At 37.4% G+C, this 15,409-nt stretch overlaps 1 protein-coding gene across 1 annotated transcript; it reads right to left on the bottom strand.

Annotated features, from left to right (window-relative positions):
* Positions 1-1,179: 1,179 nt before the first annotated feature.
* On the bottom strand, positions 1,180-14,967 carry ZBTB24 (zinc finger and BTB domain containing 24). Its single transcript, XM_087718658.1, has 7 exons — positions 14,875-14,967; positions 10,971-11,939; positions 9,374-9,541; positions 7,186-7,269; positions 6,202-6,285; positions 5,350-5,431; positions 1,180-3,630 (listed from the first exon to the last, which is right to left on the bottom strand). Exons 2-7 carry the CDS (start codon positions 11,932-11,934, stop codon positions 2,877-2,879), a joined length of 2,136 nt encoding a protein of 711 aa, XP_087574784.1. The 5' UTR covers positions 11,935-11,939; positions 14,875-14,967; the 3' UTR covers positions 1,180-2,876.
* Between the last annotated feature and the right edge of the window lie 442 nt (positions 14,968-15,409).

Raw genomic sequence — 15,409 nt, 5'->3', positions numbered from 1 at the left:
GCTCGCAGATGATTTATTCTGGATTTCAAGTTTTGTCCTTTTTTTCTTCTTGTTATTCTCATCCATTTAAAATAGTACAGAGATCTCACCACCAGGGAAGGGATATCTATCATGTGGGTCTTAATGAAACTGTATAGAAGCTTTTCTGTTTGGTCATGTTGTTTTACCTAAGAATTTTCAATTCCTTAAGGATTCTAATGAAAACAATTTTGTTCTTGTGAAATTTGCAGACACCTTGTTGTTGACAGCCAGATAATTTTAAGGGAGAAATTGGTAAAGTAGGAAATGGAAGTAAATATTTCAACGGTTGTTGTGCAATACTGAAAAGATACACAAAAGTACTGTATTCCCAAGTAAAACAGGATATTCTACATATGTTTACAATTCAGGAAATCAGTTTTGTTTTTATTGATAGTCAGAGGGAACTCCAAAAAGCCAAACTGGTTCCTGCTATAAAGAATGGGGAGGCAAACCCTAATAATTTATATTTACTACTGTGCTCAGCCAAGGCTGAGTTTTGGTTAACATTCAGGCTAATAGAGGCGTGGTTTGGGAACACAGGCAAGGCAATTATTCAATCTGTTTTTCTGCTTGTTAATGTTTTTCTTTTAAAAAATAAACAAAAGATAGAAGCTGGAAACTGAGCCTAGAATAGAAATGTGGTTCATTCTCCCCAGCAGCCTCAAATATATAATTGATTGAAATGCAAAAAGATCTGAAAATTAAATGCAGGGATAATTGAGAGAGAAACAAGTTTCAGGAAGTCATCTTGTGATATGGTTAGAGCCTTATATTTAAACGTGCCTACCTTTCCAGAAAAGTAGAAAAATAAGGGTGCTGGGAATGATTTGGGAAGGCTACAGGAAGTCGTAGAAGGCATCCTAAAAAATGTGTCTTTGGTAATAGGGTATTTGTGACTGGTCATATCCATCATGGCTGCTACGTATTTTGTGACAGCATCTAAATATAATCTCAAATGATCATTTGGGCATATGGGGAAACGGTTGAAATATATTTTTATATTTGCACATATGATTATTGCAATGGTATTGTAACTTTATATATTTTTCTTAAAACAATTGCATATAATTTGTTCTTATTTATACCGCACCGCAGAAGCATAAGTTTGACCTGTAAGGAACACATTTCTGACAAAAAAAAGTTTGGAAGAAAAAAAGATTTCCGGAAGGATTAATATATGCATTGTGTTTATTTTAAAAGCACTACAGCTTTATCTTACATAAAGAAGCATTATATTGTAAATGTTTAACTGAGGGCACAATTTAATCATTTAGAGCAGAATTATTTCCCGGTTATACATTTTTTGCCATCCCCCCCCATTTTATTATTTTTTTCCTTATGCAAACCTTCAATTAATTATCTTCACTAGATCATTCAATTGGTCTTAAGACACTAAACTTTTTAAAACAATAGCTGTATAAAAACCTCAATCAATTTAATTGAGGGAAGACTGAGTACCCTCTCTTCCCATGTACAAACTCTGAGCACCTTCATTTCACCCTGTTCTGCATTATTCCAAAGGTTACCACCACGATGCTGAAGTAATCCGTAATGTTTCATTGCCAACCATTGTTCACCGATTACCACAGTGAAGCTTTCCTATATTCAGTAGAATCCATATTGTACAGTTTAGACAGTATGAGGAAAGGAAGAATGGAAGGTATAGTGCATATCTGTGTACTGATGTCCACCACACTGCAATTCCTTAAGGAGAAAGTATGCTCTCTCTTCCTATTCCTTGATTACTTCAGGCCTAATAATTTTGGTCAACAGTTTATTGGTCCAGGCATGAAGCTTTTATCCTCTATTCCCCAGTTTGATTCTAGTTTAAAAACTAGAACTACTATTAACATATAAATCAAATGTTCTTGTAGTTATAATGGGAAACAATCACTTTTTAAAATTTTATTACAGGAATGAGTATACTGCTTATTCACCAGAATATAAAAAAGTGCAAGAGAAAGGAGAAATCACAATGCCTGTGTTTGCTCTGTTAAGCCAATAACAGAATTGATTTGTGTCAGTTAAGTCGAGGGAAGTTGAGCATTGAACTGATGTGCATAATTTTTAAAAAGCTAATGAAAACATAACCAAAACAAGGCAATAGTTTGCTAAGCCTGTTATCATTACTTAGAAGAGCCTACGCCCATCTGTTGGAGACGTAACTTTTATTTTTTCTGTCTTTTGAAATTATGCATTTACTTTTGCAAAAAGTTACATAAATTCTTCAAGTCTTATTTTACCTCTTCTTGTAGAAACCTTCTAATAAAATTGACTCTCACAAAGTCTTAATTGACACAAACTCATCGATTATTTTGGAAATCCAAACATGAGCTTGCCTTAGCCCAAATTAATGAGCGTATAGGAGGAAAAAATACTATGTATCTAAAATATCAGTTGATAAGCTTGTTAAATATATACAGTATAAGTCCATTCAGAGGCAATTTTACATCCCATCATTTTCAGTGGAAAAATTAAGCATGCATTGTTCTTTTTCACTGAAATAACAGAGATGGCAAAATGTGTAACCAGGCTTGTACCATGTTTTTAATATTTGATTGCAGTTCAGGCAAAGGGCATGAGAACACTGGTTAAAAAGCCATGCTTTCAGCGTATATCTAAATTGACAAATCTGCAAAATAAAAATGCATAAACCAATTGCCGTTAAGTCAACAATCAACATTACCAGCATGTGAAATTAAATAGAAAATATTGTATATATAATGCATTTCACATGAAGGCTCCTCTTTCATCTTGATAAATAAATATATTTAAGAAGGAAATCAGTCTGTATTTTAAAAAGCTTGCCCTTCAGTGTGATGATCTCCAGATGGCTGGTCTACAGTTAGAGGCTGTTAAGCTGAATTGGAGATATGTACAGTATGGGTCTGTCCCTTGCTAATTTGAGGAGGTAGAATTGCATCTTGGCTAATGCGAAACTGTTGGCTAGGTTCTTGGGCCATTTGCAGATGTGGGGTTGGATGTGGTGTTCCTGCAGCTATTTGAAGCACATCTGCTTGACTCTGATTGGCATGGAGATGTTCCAGAGCTTCTTTGGACAGTGTGATGACATGCATTTGTTCAGTCTGAGGAGAATCCATTGGGTCACTCACAATGCTGATATTCTGAATCTGGTCTGTGGGTTCTGTTTGGCCTGAAAGAAGCAGGTTCTGCAGCTGTTGTGATGGCTGAGTAAGAAGAGTAAGACTGCCTGTGTGCTCCGTCATCACGTTTTGGGAATCATCTGAAGTGACAACGCTAATGCCTTGAGTATGGCTGGGCACAAAGTTTATGTTGTGCACTGAATCTGTCACCAACAGCTGAATCTCCTGGGGTCCGGAGGTAGAAAGTTGATACTGCTGCAGCTGAAGAATGTTCCTGACATCCTCTGTGCTGCTATGGTTGGATGCAGTGCTGGCTTCCTGTAGCTGTTTCTCTTTGACATGAATTTTCAAATGAGATTTCAAATTGTCTAAACGTGCAAACTGCACACAACACTCTGAACAAGAGAAAGGTTTTTTGCCGGTGTGCAAGATACAATGTCTCCTTTTGGCACTGGAGTCGGAAAAGGATTTTCCACAAATACTACACGAATATGGCTTTTCTCCTCTGAAAGAGAAGACATCTGGTTTGATCACATATGTCCATATTTTGCAAAGCACGGATGTTATTAAAAAACCCAAAGCATTATTCAAGTATCATGGCATTAAAACTGAATGGCAGATGGATTCGCTCTCTCTCCCTTCCTATGAAGTACACTTAACTCAGGTAAGTGATATGTAAGTCAATGGAAGCCATCTTACTTTCTTATCATGCAGTATAAATCATTACTGTACTACAGAATGAAACTCTCTGAAATCCTGTTGTTGCTCATGATGCCTCAACATGGTTGGTAGCTAGTTTGCCAATCTCAACAACTATTGGGCAGGATGGCAGATATATGGTGAGAAAACTGGGCACATCTAAACCCATTGTACTTTTGCCATTTATACTGCAGTAGCTATGTTTTGTTTCTAATCTTGTTCCAATATGTCTACCATAGAATAGAATAACAGAATAACAGTAAACAGACTATTAGAAGGCTCCTCAACCATATGTTGAAGCAGCAGGTGAGTAAGTCTATCACTAAGATGACATGACAATGCTATTCTTTTTTATCCATTTTGGGGTATTTAGTTGATTTACATTGGTGCAGCTGAGGTAATAAGTGAAAAGATATTAACACAGAAAAATTCCACGTCACATTTTTCTCTAACTCTATAGCTTCCTATATCTTTACTATTGAGCTTTCAAAGACTCTCAGGATCGTCAACTTTCTGCTTTGATAAACAGATGATGTACTTGCCCCCTAAAAAAAAGTTTTTTTAAAGACATTACTATCATTACTATTTATTGCTATTGTACATTATACTCTCAATCTGTAATGATAAACTTTTTTAACCAAAACTTTCAAGAAGATAAATTAAAACTGTATGCCTTGTTTTATCTATAATGAGAAAACCAAGAGTTTCAAGAGTTCATTTGAAGTAGGATCCAATAGAGGTCATTGGGCTATTTTTTTTGACAACATATATTCAATAATGTGACAGTGCTCATTAACTTTGGGCTAAAGACTAAGTATAATGTGCACCAGTGATTAAAAATAATTAGTTTAAATATTCACAATGGTGTATACCACACATGACTGGCCCACGGGCCACATGCATCCCTGGGCAGCTAGTAATACAGCCCAACTAGATTATAAACTTTTAATATCATATTATTGTATATTATAAAACAATGTTATATATTTTATATTAGGCTCAAGACAATTTCTCTTCACTCAATGCAGCCCGGGCAAACAAAAAGGTTGTATACCCATGGTGCAGACAATTAAAATCATTAGTATGTAACAGTGATGGCAAACCTTTTTGGCACCAAGTGCCCAAACCGGAACATGTGTGTGTATGTGCATGCATGAGCACCGGAAACTCAAAGACCAGCTGCGCGCATGCACGCTGGTCAGCTGGTCTTCACGCACGCTGGAAACCCAAAGACCAGGTGCCCACCTGGTCTTCAGGTTTCCGGGGCTCCGGCATATGCGCACATCGGAAACCAGAAGAGCAGCTGCCGATGGTGCACGTGCCCACAGAGAGGACTCTGCATGTCACCTCTGGACGCGTGCCATAGGTTCACCATCACGGGTATACAACATAACATGAACTGAATTTACAAACTATGATCTGTAATTGCAGCAGACAATAAAACTGTATTAATAGCCTCACTCAAAATATTACCTATAAACTGGTTTCCATACAAAATCACAAAGAAAAAAAGGGAAGGAGATACCTGTGAATTCTGATATGTGTCTGAAGAGAACTTTTTGCTGTAAATGACTTGCCACAGATTTCACAAGTAAATGGCTTTTCACCTATAAAAACTTGCTGATTAGTATAGTATGTAATTATCTCTTATTTAAAGAACAATTAAGAGAGTTTAACTTATAAGTAGACTCTAATGAATGTAACAACCAAATCTCATGCTAATTCATAGCTATTACGGTGAACAAATAATGAATTGACATATGAACATACAAGAAAACACTGAGAAAATTTTGGAGGACAATGTTTTTCTCTTCAGTCTTCTTTAAATGCCCCTACCCTAAAAAAATAGGGGGAAAAGATTATGAAATATATTCTCATATTTTAATGTAAAATTATACACAAAGCGGATAATATTGATTTTCTTTTCTTTTAGTAATCTGCTCACGGTTTTCAGCCATATTTGCCTCTGATAAAAAAGCAGTCTATTTCCTACCAGCCAAAATTTTTTGAACAGTAGCAGCAGTTTGACAGTGGAAACCAATTATTCAAAGGTAATAAGTTGGCTTTCACTGAATGTACTGAAGTATCTGTCAATTTAGATTCCTGCACTGAGTAAATGATTGAAATCAGCAGTAGGACTCCCACACTGGGCTGAATATGGCACCTATAGTCCACTACCGTAATAGCCCCTACCAATTCTTTTACTGTAAACTTTGCACAGTATTAATTCAGCACCACACAGATTCATTGTTAAAAATCAGAATCCATTATAACCTCATTTATTATCTACAGATGAATGCTGCTTACTTGGATGTTCCTACCTAAATTATATATACTGCCAGCTTTTTTTTCAAAAAAGAATAGAAAGCAGCATTACCTGTATGTGTTCTTAAATGTTTCTTTAATTGAGCTGTATCCATGAATTTACGATGACAGAGGATGCATTCTGGCAATGAATGGCCTGATTATGCAAAATGAAATATAAATTATTATTTTCCCCAAGTGTGTCTATTTCATTTATAATTTTTATCTTAACATGTCGGTGGTTAATAATAATAAATGCATGAAGTTTACAATTCTAATACAACTGAAACCAAAATAATGCCACAATTGATGGAAGCATTATAAACAACATTTAGAAAATTAAAACATGGGATAATGGCTCCATCAAATGCTAGGCAAACTGACTTCTGCTTGCATGGTGGATTTCTCTACTTTTCTTCCCACATGTACTCCAATTGCTCTCAGATTTGGGAAGCGTGTGTGGGATGAAGGAGGAATCTCTTATGGTAACAGATACTGTTGTATCAGCAGACGATTACTATTGCATGTATCCCTATGTTCTTCTAGTTGTTGCTCATCAGTACATTTGCAATTATACTTTTTCCAATATAATCTTAGTAACTAAACTATTACATTATTGAAAGAAGCTTGTACTAGTACGCAATAATGCCAAAATTAAGTGAACGGGCTGTCCAGTTCACCACAGTAACTCGTCTTCAAGCAACTCTATTTCTCTTGCTTCTTCATATACAGGAATTACCCATTACTATTTCTATCTTCAATCATAGCATCATCATACTTTTTAGCTTATTATGAATTGCTTCATTTCAATTATTTTCTGCATTTTCAGTAGAAGATATTCCCAACTCCTCAAACACAGAATATTTAATTTTCTGTATTATCACACTACTTATATAATAATTTTGCAAAATGATCAGCTGGAACTAACAATGTGCTGAAACATTCATGGAATGCACAGTAAACAAATGTATACCTGTCGGTTATGAAACAATAATTAGAAGTACAAGAAAATCTCAACATTTCCTAACAACTTGTAGTATTCTTTAATTAATTATACCTGTGTGAACTCTATAGTGACTTTTAAGTTGCCTTCTCTGGCTGAAGTATTTTCCACACTGGTCACAGGTAAAAGCTTTCTGACCTGAAAAGAGGGGAAAATAGAGAAATTGTAGTTATTTGTACTTATAGTAATGTGAGCAGTCATCTGTGAATTCGCACCTAGTTATTCTGATCTTGCATAGCAACTCAGTTGAAATATTCCAGAATGCAAGGAATTCTGACAAGAACTGTGCCCATTACAAAGTAGGGCACCATCCAAAAACCTGTTCTCAGGACTGCCACAAAAGGTTGAAACCAAGGTGATCATTCTTAGTTGCAGGTAGGATGAATGGACTGGTTGTATAAATTCTCCAATGTCATTCAAAAAATCATAGTAGCAAGTAGTAGCATCATCCCAGGGTCGTCATTTGCAACCTTCTTTACCAGATTTCCACAAAGTAAATGGGAAAGCTGGTGGAAAGTTGCAAACCTAAGCAAAGTTCTGTTCGCTTAACAACCAATGATGATTTGCTTAATAATGGCAAGTGGGAAGTGCCAAAAATGCTGTTGTTATATGCAGTCAAATAACATTGCTTAGCAATGGAAATTCCAGTCCCAATTGCCATCATTAACCAAGGACTACCTGTAGAAAAGCTGAGACTAGTAGACTGTCTGGCAAATGGCTGCAAAAGAAATAGCCATAGCACTTAGACTTATATACAGTGTCACAGTGCTTTATAGCCCTCTCTAATCGGTTTACAGTCAGCATATTGCCCCCAACAATCTGGATCCCTATTTTACCAACCTCAGAAGGATGGAAAGCTGAGTTAATCTTTTGCTGGTGAGAATTGAACTGCTGAACTGCTGGCAGCCATCAATCAGCAGAAGTAGCTGGCAGTATTGCATTCTAACCACTGTGGCACCACGGCTCTTATCCGTCAGAAATGCCACTGATGAAGCCATGGAGTGACTTTGTAAGTTTACGAGATGAAGTATTTTACTCAAGTCGTATTAACTAAACAAGAGGATTCCAAATTTATAGGCCAGTGATGATGAAACTTTTCGGCATGAGTGCCCCAAATGGAACGTGTGCGCATGTGTGTGTGCGCGTGCACAGGAGCGCTAGAAACCCAAGGATCAGCTGGCTGGAATGTGCATGCATGTTTTTTGGCCGGTTTTGGGGCTGTTTTCATGCCATTTTTGAGCCAAAAAATGCCCAGAAAACACTCTAAAAATGCCCTGAAAACACCCAGAAAATGCCCTGAAAACACCCCAAAAATGCCCTGAAAGCACCCTGAAAAACAGTCTGAAAATGCCCCGGAAAATGGCTTGAAAATGCCCCCCAAACGGCCTGAAAAACAGCCTTGAAAATGCCCTCCAAAACAGCCTGTTTTTGGCCTTTTTCAGGCTGTTTTCCAGTGCCTGTGAAGACCAGCTGGCGAGGGAGCACATGCCCAGAGAGGCCACATGTGCCATAGGTTTGCCATCATAGTTATAAGCTATTAAGCAGGCAGAGAAGTTATACATGTAAATCAGAGGGACTATGAAGAGTACAAGATTTACAGAAATAGTAAATGAAACATTTTCTTAGGACTACTTGATAGTATTTCATATTTTGTACCTGGACTTTCATTTACAGAACACTACATAAGCATCTATTTATCTCATTTCTGCGGCCACTACCACATTCTCATTACTTGTTTCTGTTAATTGGTTTTGAGAGCATGTAGTAGTTAAAAGATGGAGGAGGAATTCCTCTTGTCTCATTCTTGGAACAAGAACGACTGTAAGCCCTTGAATACCAGTGGATTATGGGTTCATATATGCTTAAAGGTACATATCCAATGTACCTTATTCAAAAGAAAACACACCAAGGACTTCTACCCTCAACATGAAATTGACCTAGAATTTATTCCACAGGGAGAAATCATGAGCTATAAAAAGCTTTCTATAAGGGAATGGAAAGATATAGTTTTATGGATTAGTAGATAGCCCCTATGAACCACATAGGTATACCTTATAAAAAAAAACCAGACCCTAAGGACAAAACATTGAAGTCAGCTATCATTTCCAATTCTTAAAATGAGTTCTCCGAAGTGTCAAACATTCTGTTACTGAAATAATGCAGATATACTCATTCTAATCCTGTCAGGGATTATTTTTTCCCACTTTACAATTTTAGCCTAGTGAATGGCTTTTGATCTTACCTGTATGAAGACTCATGTGTTCCAAGAGAGAATGTTTTGTGGTTAAAGCTTTATTGCAAACTGTGCAAGTATATGGCCGTTCCCCAGTGTGCATCCGCTCATGGACTTGGAGAGAGTGCTTCTGGGAAAAGCCTTTGCCACATTCACCGCATTTGAATGGGCGCTCTCCTGAAAACAAAGGTATGGCACTGTGAATGGGAAACAGATATTTCAAGCAGGTGGAGCAGTGCTTGAAATAACAACATGCATCATGTAATTTAAATTGGAAGTACATTTTTCAAAAGTACTACTTTGAAAATACTACAAAGGCAGCAATGTTGATGGTAAAATAAGTGTTAATATAAAAGGACAATTTTAATAATTTTAATTGTAGTTAACACCCAACTTTATATTCTGCTGTAATTATTTATATAAATAGCTGTAGTCTAGGAAGATAACTAATTATTCTTTCCTTCTCTCATTTTTGCCATAACAATCCTATAAGGTGGGGTTAGGCTGAGAGAGATTCACTTACCCAAGCCACGCAGCTGGCTTCGTTGATACAAGAACTCCTGGTTTCTATGCTGGTGTCTTAAACCAAGACAAACAAAAGGGTTCCTTTTTTGAGGCTGTATTGAAATGTAGAACTACAGGGATTCCTAATTTACAGCGCAGAACTACATAAGCGAATTACTCATGTGAATCCATGAGTAGATGGATAGAGTAGAGTCTCCCATCATTCAAGGCTAATATTTGAAGTTTTTCAGGACAAGAAGGCATGTTCTAGGATTCGAAGATCCGGTGTGCCAATTCGGATTTCCCAGCAGGTGAAGATAGCAGTTAGCAATCCCAAAGGTGCTTTTTCAGGAGGCAACTGGACTTTCTTGCTTTATTCTTTTGAGGACATTTTGCTTCCCATCCAAGCTTTTTCAGCTTTTACAGGATAGTGGGGAATGGAAGGATTTATATTCCTTGTAGACAAGAAAAAACAAGGAAGCCCAGTTGCTTCCTGAAGAAGCACTTTTGGAGCAACCATGACCTGGATGACTGAGAATCTCTACATAAGTCTATATAATTTGAGATGAGCATCCATAGAAAAGAATGGAATAGAATAGAGTAGAATAGAATAGAATAAGGAGTAGGAATAGGAGTAGGAATAGAATACTTTTATTGGACAAGTATAATTGGACATACAAGGAATGTGTCTCCAGTGAATAAGCTCCCAGTGTACATAAAAGATATAAGTGCTAAAATCATGTTCATAGTAATCATAAATACATTCATCATCTATGGTGTGGGAATAGGAATAGATTTCCAGAGAAAAAATTGCAGGAACCAGGAGTACTAGGGAGACCCTGTTAAATATTATGATTCTTCGTGTTGTGTAATATTTTTTAACTTTATGTATTTTATTACTTATATATCTGATAGTAAGCCATCTAGGTTATTTTATAAAATACAAGTGGCCATATACTTTTTAACATAAATATTTAGATTTATTCATTTTTCCATATATTGATTGATCATTTATACATTATATTAATCTCTCAATCACATTTTAATAACAGAATGTAGATTGCATATAATATTTTCCCCTAAGATTGAAAAGAGAACTAACCTGTATGACTTCTTCGGTGTATAGCTAAAAAATGATTATATTTAAAGACTTTCCCACAGTCTTTGCACTCAACTTCAGAACCAGTACGTTTTCTTCTGCCATTGGCCCTTTTTGTCAGCCCACTGTCCTCTTCATCACCAATAAGTTTATAATCTTTTAATTTGATTGATCGCCGTATCCTACGTTTGCTGTAACGACTCTGAGTGATCTGTGTATTTTGGCACTTAGGATCATAGTTCTCATCCTTTTCTGTTGAGACACTGACCACAGCTTCTGTCCTACATATTTCTCTTCCCTCTCCACTTACAGGAATGAGTTCATTGGTATTTCTGTCTTCTACCACAGTCTCCCACTTTATAAAATTTTGCTTATTATGAACCGAATTGTTCTCTTTTAATTGCACATCTTCCACTGAAAGGGATTCCAGTTTTTCTTCCTGGATGTTCTTCACTTTTCTTGGTCTTCCACGCTTTCGCTTTGGTGGGTCTTCATTTTTCTTATTTTTTGCTAAGACAGCTATTGGGGTTTCACCATTAGAAATTTCAGATAATGTGTTTGTTAAGCTGCCGTTCCTCTCTTGCTCTGTATATGCTCTAACTAGATCATTCACTTTGAGGAGATGAGCAGTCGCTAAAATCTGATCTATACTTTTTTCACTAGCTTGTAAGCAGCCTGTGTAAATAAATTCCAATAGCACACCAAAAGCATCTGCCACCATCCCTTCAAGCATGTAGATCGACTGGCCAATCTCGCCCTCTTCAACGAACATCATGGAGAAATATTCACTGCTGGCAGCAAGTAATGCCTTATGGGCTCTAAAGTGAACATTTTCTACAATTAAAGTGATGTCACATAAAAAATCTTTTTTTCTCTGTTCCTCAAATTTAATTAGAATAGTGTCTCTGTGAACCTTAGAGTGGATTGCTATAGGTTTCTCTGAAGAATTAGATGCAGCTTCATCCATTATTGCTAAAAACAAAGGGGAAAAAAAGAAACTAAGATTCAAAGTGCTCCAAGACAAATGGAAAATACTTATTTAAGTACAAGGGACATTTGCTGGCCTATTTGAATGGCACTACACAATGCCCCGAAACTGCCAACTTTCAGAGTTATTCAGGCTAGCCAATATAATTCAGAATTAAGCATCCTAAATAAGGGTCTCATTTAAACATCAGCTTAGATTTAATAGTTAATTGAGTTAATAATTAAATAGCTTTTAAAATAGAATAAACGTTGATATCAAAGTAGCAAAAATCAGACCCTCTGATAAGATCCCCCAAGGTTTGAAAGGGGAAGGCAATTGTCATGAATTTGCCACCTACTCTTTGCAATGCCTTACCCCTAGAAACTCTGTTTTGGAAAAATGGGGGGGGGGCTCTCTTCAGAGAAACATGGGAAATGGCAGTGGGGGAAAGCAGCAATACATTTCACCTCTTTTCTTTAAACTTGTGGAAGCACCTAGTTGGTGGAATCAGTCATAGAATAAATCCTTTCATTTAGGGATATGTATGTATGTATGTATGTATGTATGTATGTATGTATGTATGTATGTATGTATGTATAAAATTTATTGGCCACCCATCTTACCATGAAATAATTCTGGTGGTTTACAGTCACAAAGCTATATCTGTATTAAAACATAAATTAAAAGTCAGAATCTAGGGACATGTGGGGCGGGCAGGGGCAGAATGGGTGGAGGTGGGATCTGTTGTTCAATCTATCCACCTCTTCCACTTTGCTGTTCCCCCATCGAGCCCCCAGGCCAACTAGCAGAGACAAGTCTTTAGTCCCTTTTGAAAGGAGTTTTGGCCTCACATGGGATGGGGGAAAGATGCTACAGAGGACGGGGAGGGGGGGACGGACAACAGAGAAGGCCGTCCTCCTGGATCTCTAAGTAAATTGGGATGCAAACCCTTTGTCTGAAAATTTAGCTCCATTTATTCATACAGGTATTTCTACATAGGCACACAAAGGTACATGTATGCACAAGAGGGTTTGCATTGGAGCTACTGAGAACAGAATACCATACAAATTAGACAACTTGAATTTAATAGAGTACATATGTATTGCAGTTTGACTTCTAATTAGCTGCCAATTATAAGTAGATCTCAGGACTTATTCCTAAGTATATATTTGTGAATATCAAATCAACAAAGGCAGAATTCAGATAGGAATGTACGTTTTTTAAAAAAAAAACATTATTAGAGATAAGTAAAAATGTGATCTAGTGGGAAATTATACACATTCAAGCTCATTCAAAAATAAAATAAAATAGAAACGTCACATTTAGCAGTGATGCAAATGAAACCTGCAAGACAGATATTGTCCAGATCTATTTTTTGTTCTTTTTAACAAGAGATTATACTAATGTTCTGGTCAATAGGAAACTGGCCAGTGTTGTCACAATGTACAAAGAACCCCTCTCTTTGTTTCAGTATTGCAGCTGTACCTTTTCCTATTGCTGTGTATGCTACTGTTGGCTTTTTCCACATATCTGGGAAAAGGTGTGGCTACTTTATTGTTTTGAAGTACAGTGCTTTATTTAGATTACTATCTATTGCACAATGACTCTTTCGAAGGATTTGCACAATATTACTAGTCGGTATCATTTACATAAGAAGCACATAATAATCTAAGGCCAACTGAGTCTCAGACAGCAATCTATGATTTTTTTGTCAAATAAATGTTGATGTAGCCACTTTTTCTAAAACCACTTAAGAAATCCTTTACTAGGCCTGTCACACAAGTATGTTTGCTTTCCAATATTTTTGAAAGTTTAAACTAAACAGGATATTTATAGGCTACTCATTCCAGTAAAAACCGGCTTTTCTCTTAGATGATGTGAATAGTTTTGTAACACATCCAACTTTTCCATAGAATCATATTTCTAACTGAACAGTAATTTTCAATATTGATTTAATGCACTGTTTATTCTTCTGTGATTTGTACTACATTAGCTTAAACATGTTCAATTGGGAGTCTATTTTTTTGTCAGTTTTTACATTTTTCTTTTATTACTTTATTTATTTATTTATTTATTTATTTTAAAAAGGACTTTTATTTCCTTCCATGTTAAAAATCCCTAAGAACATTAAAACCATTTATCACGCTATATTCAATCATTTACTCGGTAGCATACTTTCCCTTCCAGCTTAGATTTCATACTATGTGATTTCATGGATAAATAATAAAAATAAACGTCCTTTGCTATAATGAGCCAATACCCGCACTTCCTCCCCCCCCCAAAGCTTTTGCGGAAGCCAAAAAAGACCACGACCCAATCAGAGAAAATAAGGGCAAAAAATAATAATAATGACTGGTCTTTCAAAGCCAGACCTGCCTGTTATGCCCACTTCCCTTTGCTCTCCTATTTAAAACAAAAGAGGAGTCAAGACTGAAAAGCAAGACAAGGTAGAGAGATAAAGGAATAAAGGGAAAGAGATGAAAAAAAAACGGAACCGCGATGCCCGCTTTATTTATTTTTTCCCTCTCGCCTGAACTTTCCTGCCTTTCACAAGCTGCGAGAGAAATTCAACAGGTGACGCTCCCCCCCCCCCCATCTCATCCAACTGGTATAAATACGAGGTTTCGGGGTAGCGAATGTCTCCCTCTCCAACACTCATTGGAAGTCCCGTCCTTCCGACCATCGTTATTTACTAACCTAACCCATTTAGCCAAAATAAGCCTTGGTAGTGGGCAGGATGCAGCAGAAATCCCGGCCATCCCGTAGTCCCTAAAGAGAAGACCCAGAGGAAGAGTTGGAACCCCGCAAACGCCTCTATCGCGCCGTTGGTCAATAACTGTCAATGGAAGACCAAGACCTTCCTCTGGATAAACTATTAGCCCTCCGGGCGGGGGGGGGGAGAGAGTGGGGGGTGGGAGTCAGCGATGAAACTGGACTCACCCTCGACTGCGAAAGCTGCAAATACGGAGCCCCACTACAAGGCGGTTGAAGCCAGCAAAGGCATACGCCGGAAGCGGCAGGCGCGTATCCCGGAAGTGAGGTCACAAGACGAAGGCGGGGATTACGAGGGGAAAAAAGCACGACAGGGGGTGGGGTGGAGTTCGGGCGTAGAAAGAAGGTAGGATGGTTAAGTGTTCGTTGCCCTTAAGCGACAGGCGGGGGATCCTGTCCAAGCCGGCGTGTTCTGGGATTGGAGGATCCGGTGTGCCGATTCGGATTTCCCAGCAGGTGAAGATAGCAATAGCACTTAGCGATCCCAAAGGTGTCTTTTTTAGGAAGCAACTGGACTTTTTTGTTTTTTCTTTGAAGACGTTTCGCTTCTCATTCAAGAAGCTTCTTCCGCTCTGACAGGATAGTGGGGAATGGAAGGATTTGTATTCCTTGTAGACAAGAAAAAAACAACGGTTGACCTTTGGGACAACCATGATCTGGCTGACTGAGAATCTGTACAGACTTAGCAATAGAACTTAGACTT

The sequence above is a fragment of the Thamnophis sirtalis genome, unplaced genomic scaffold (assembly GCF_051295495.1).
Source record: "Thamnophis sirtalis isolate CommonGarterSnake01/CBP01778 unplaced genomic scaffold, rThaSir2_p1.2 scaffold_6, whole genome shotgun sequence".
NCBI classification, from domain to species: Eukaryota; Metazoa; Chordata; class Lepidosauria; order Squamata; family Natricidae; genus Thamnophis; species Thamnophis sirtalis.
Note: the sequence above shows the minus strand (reverse complement) of the source record. Positions and strands in the feature narration are given on the sequence as shown.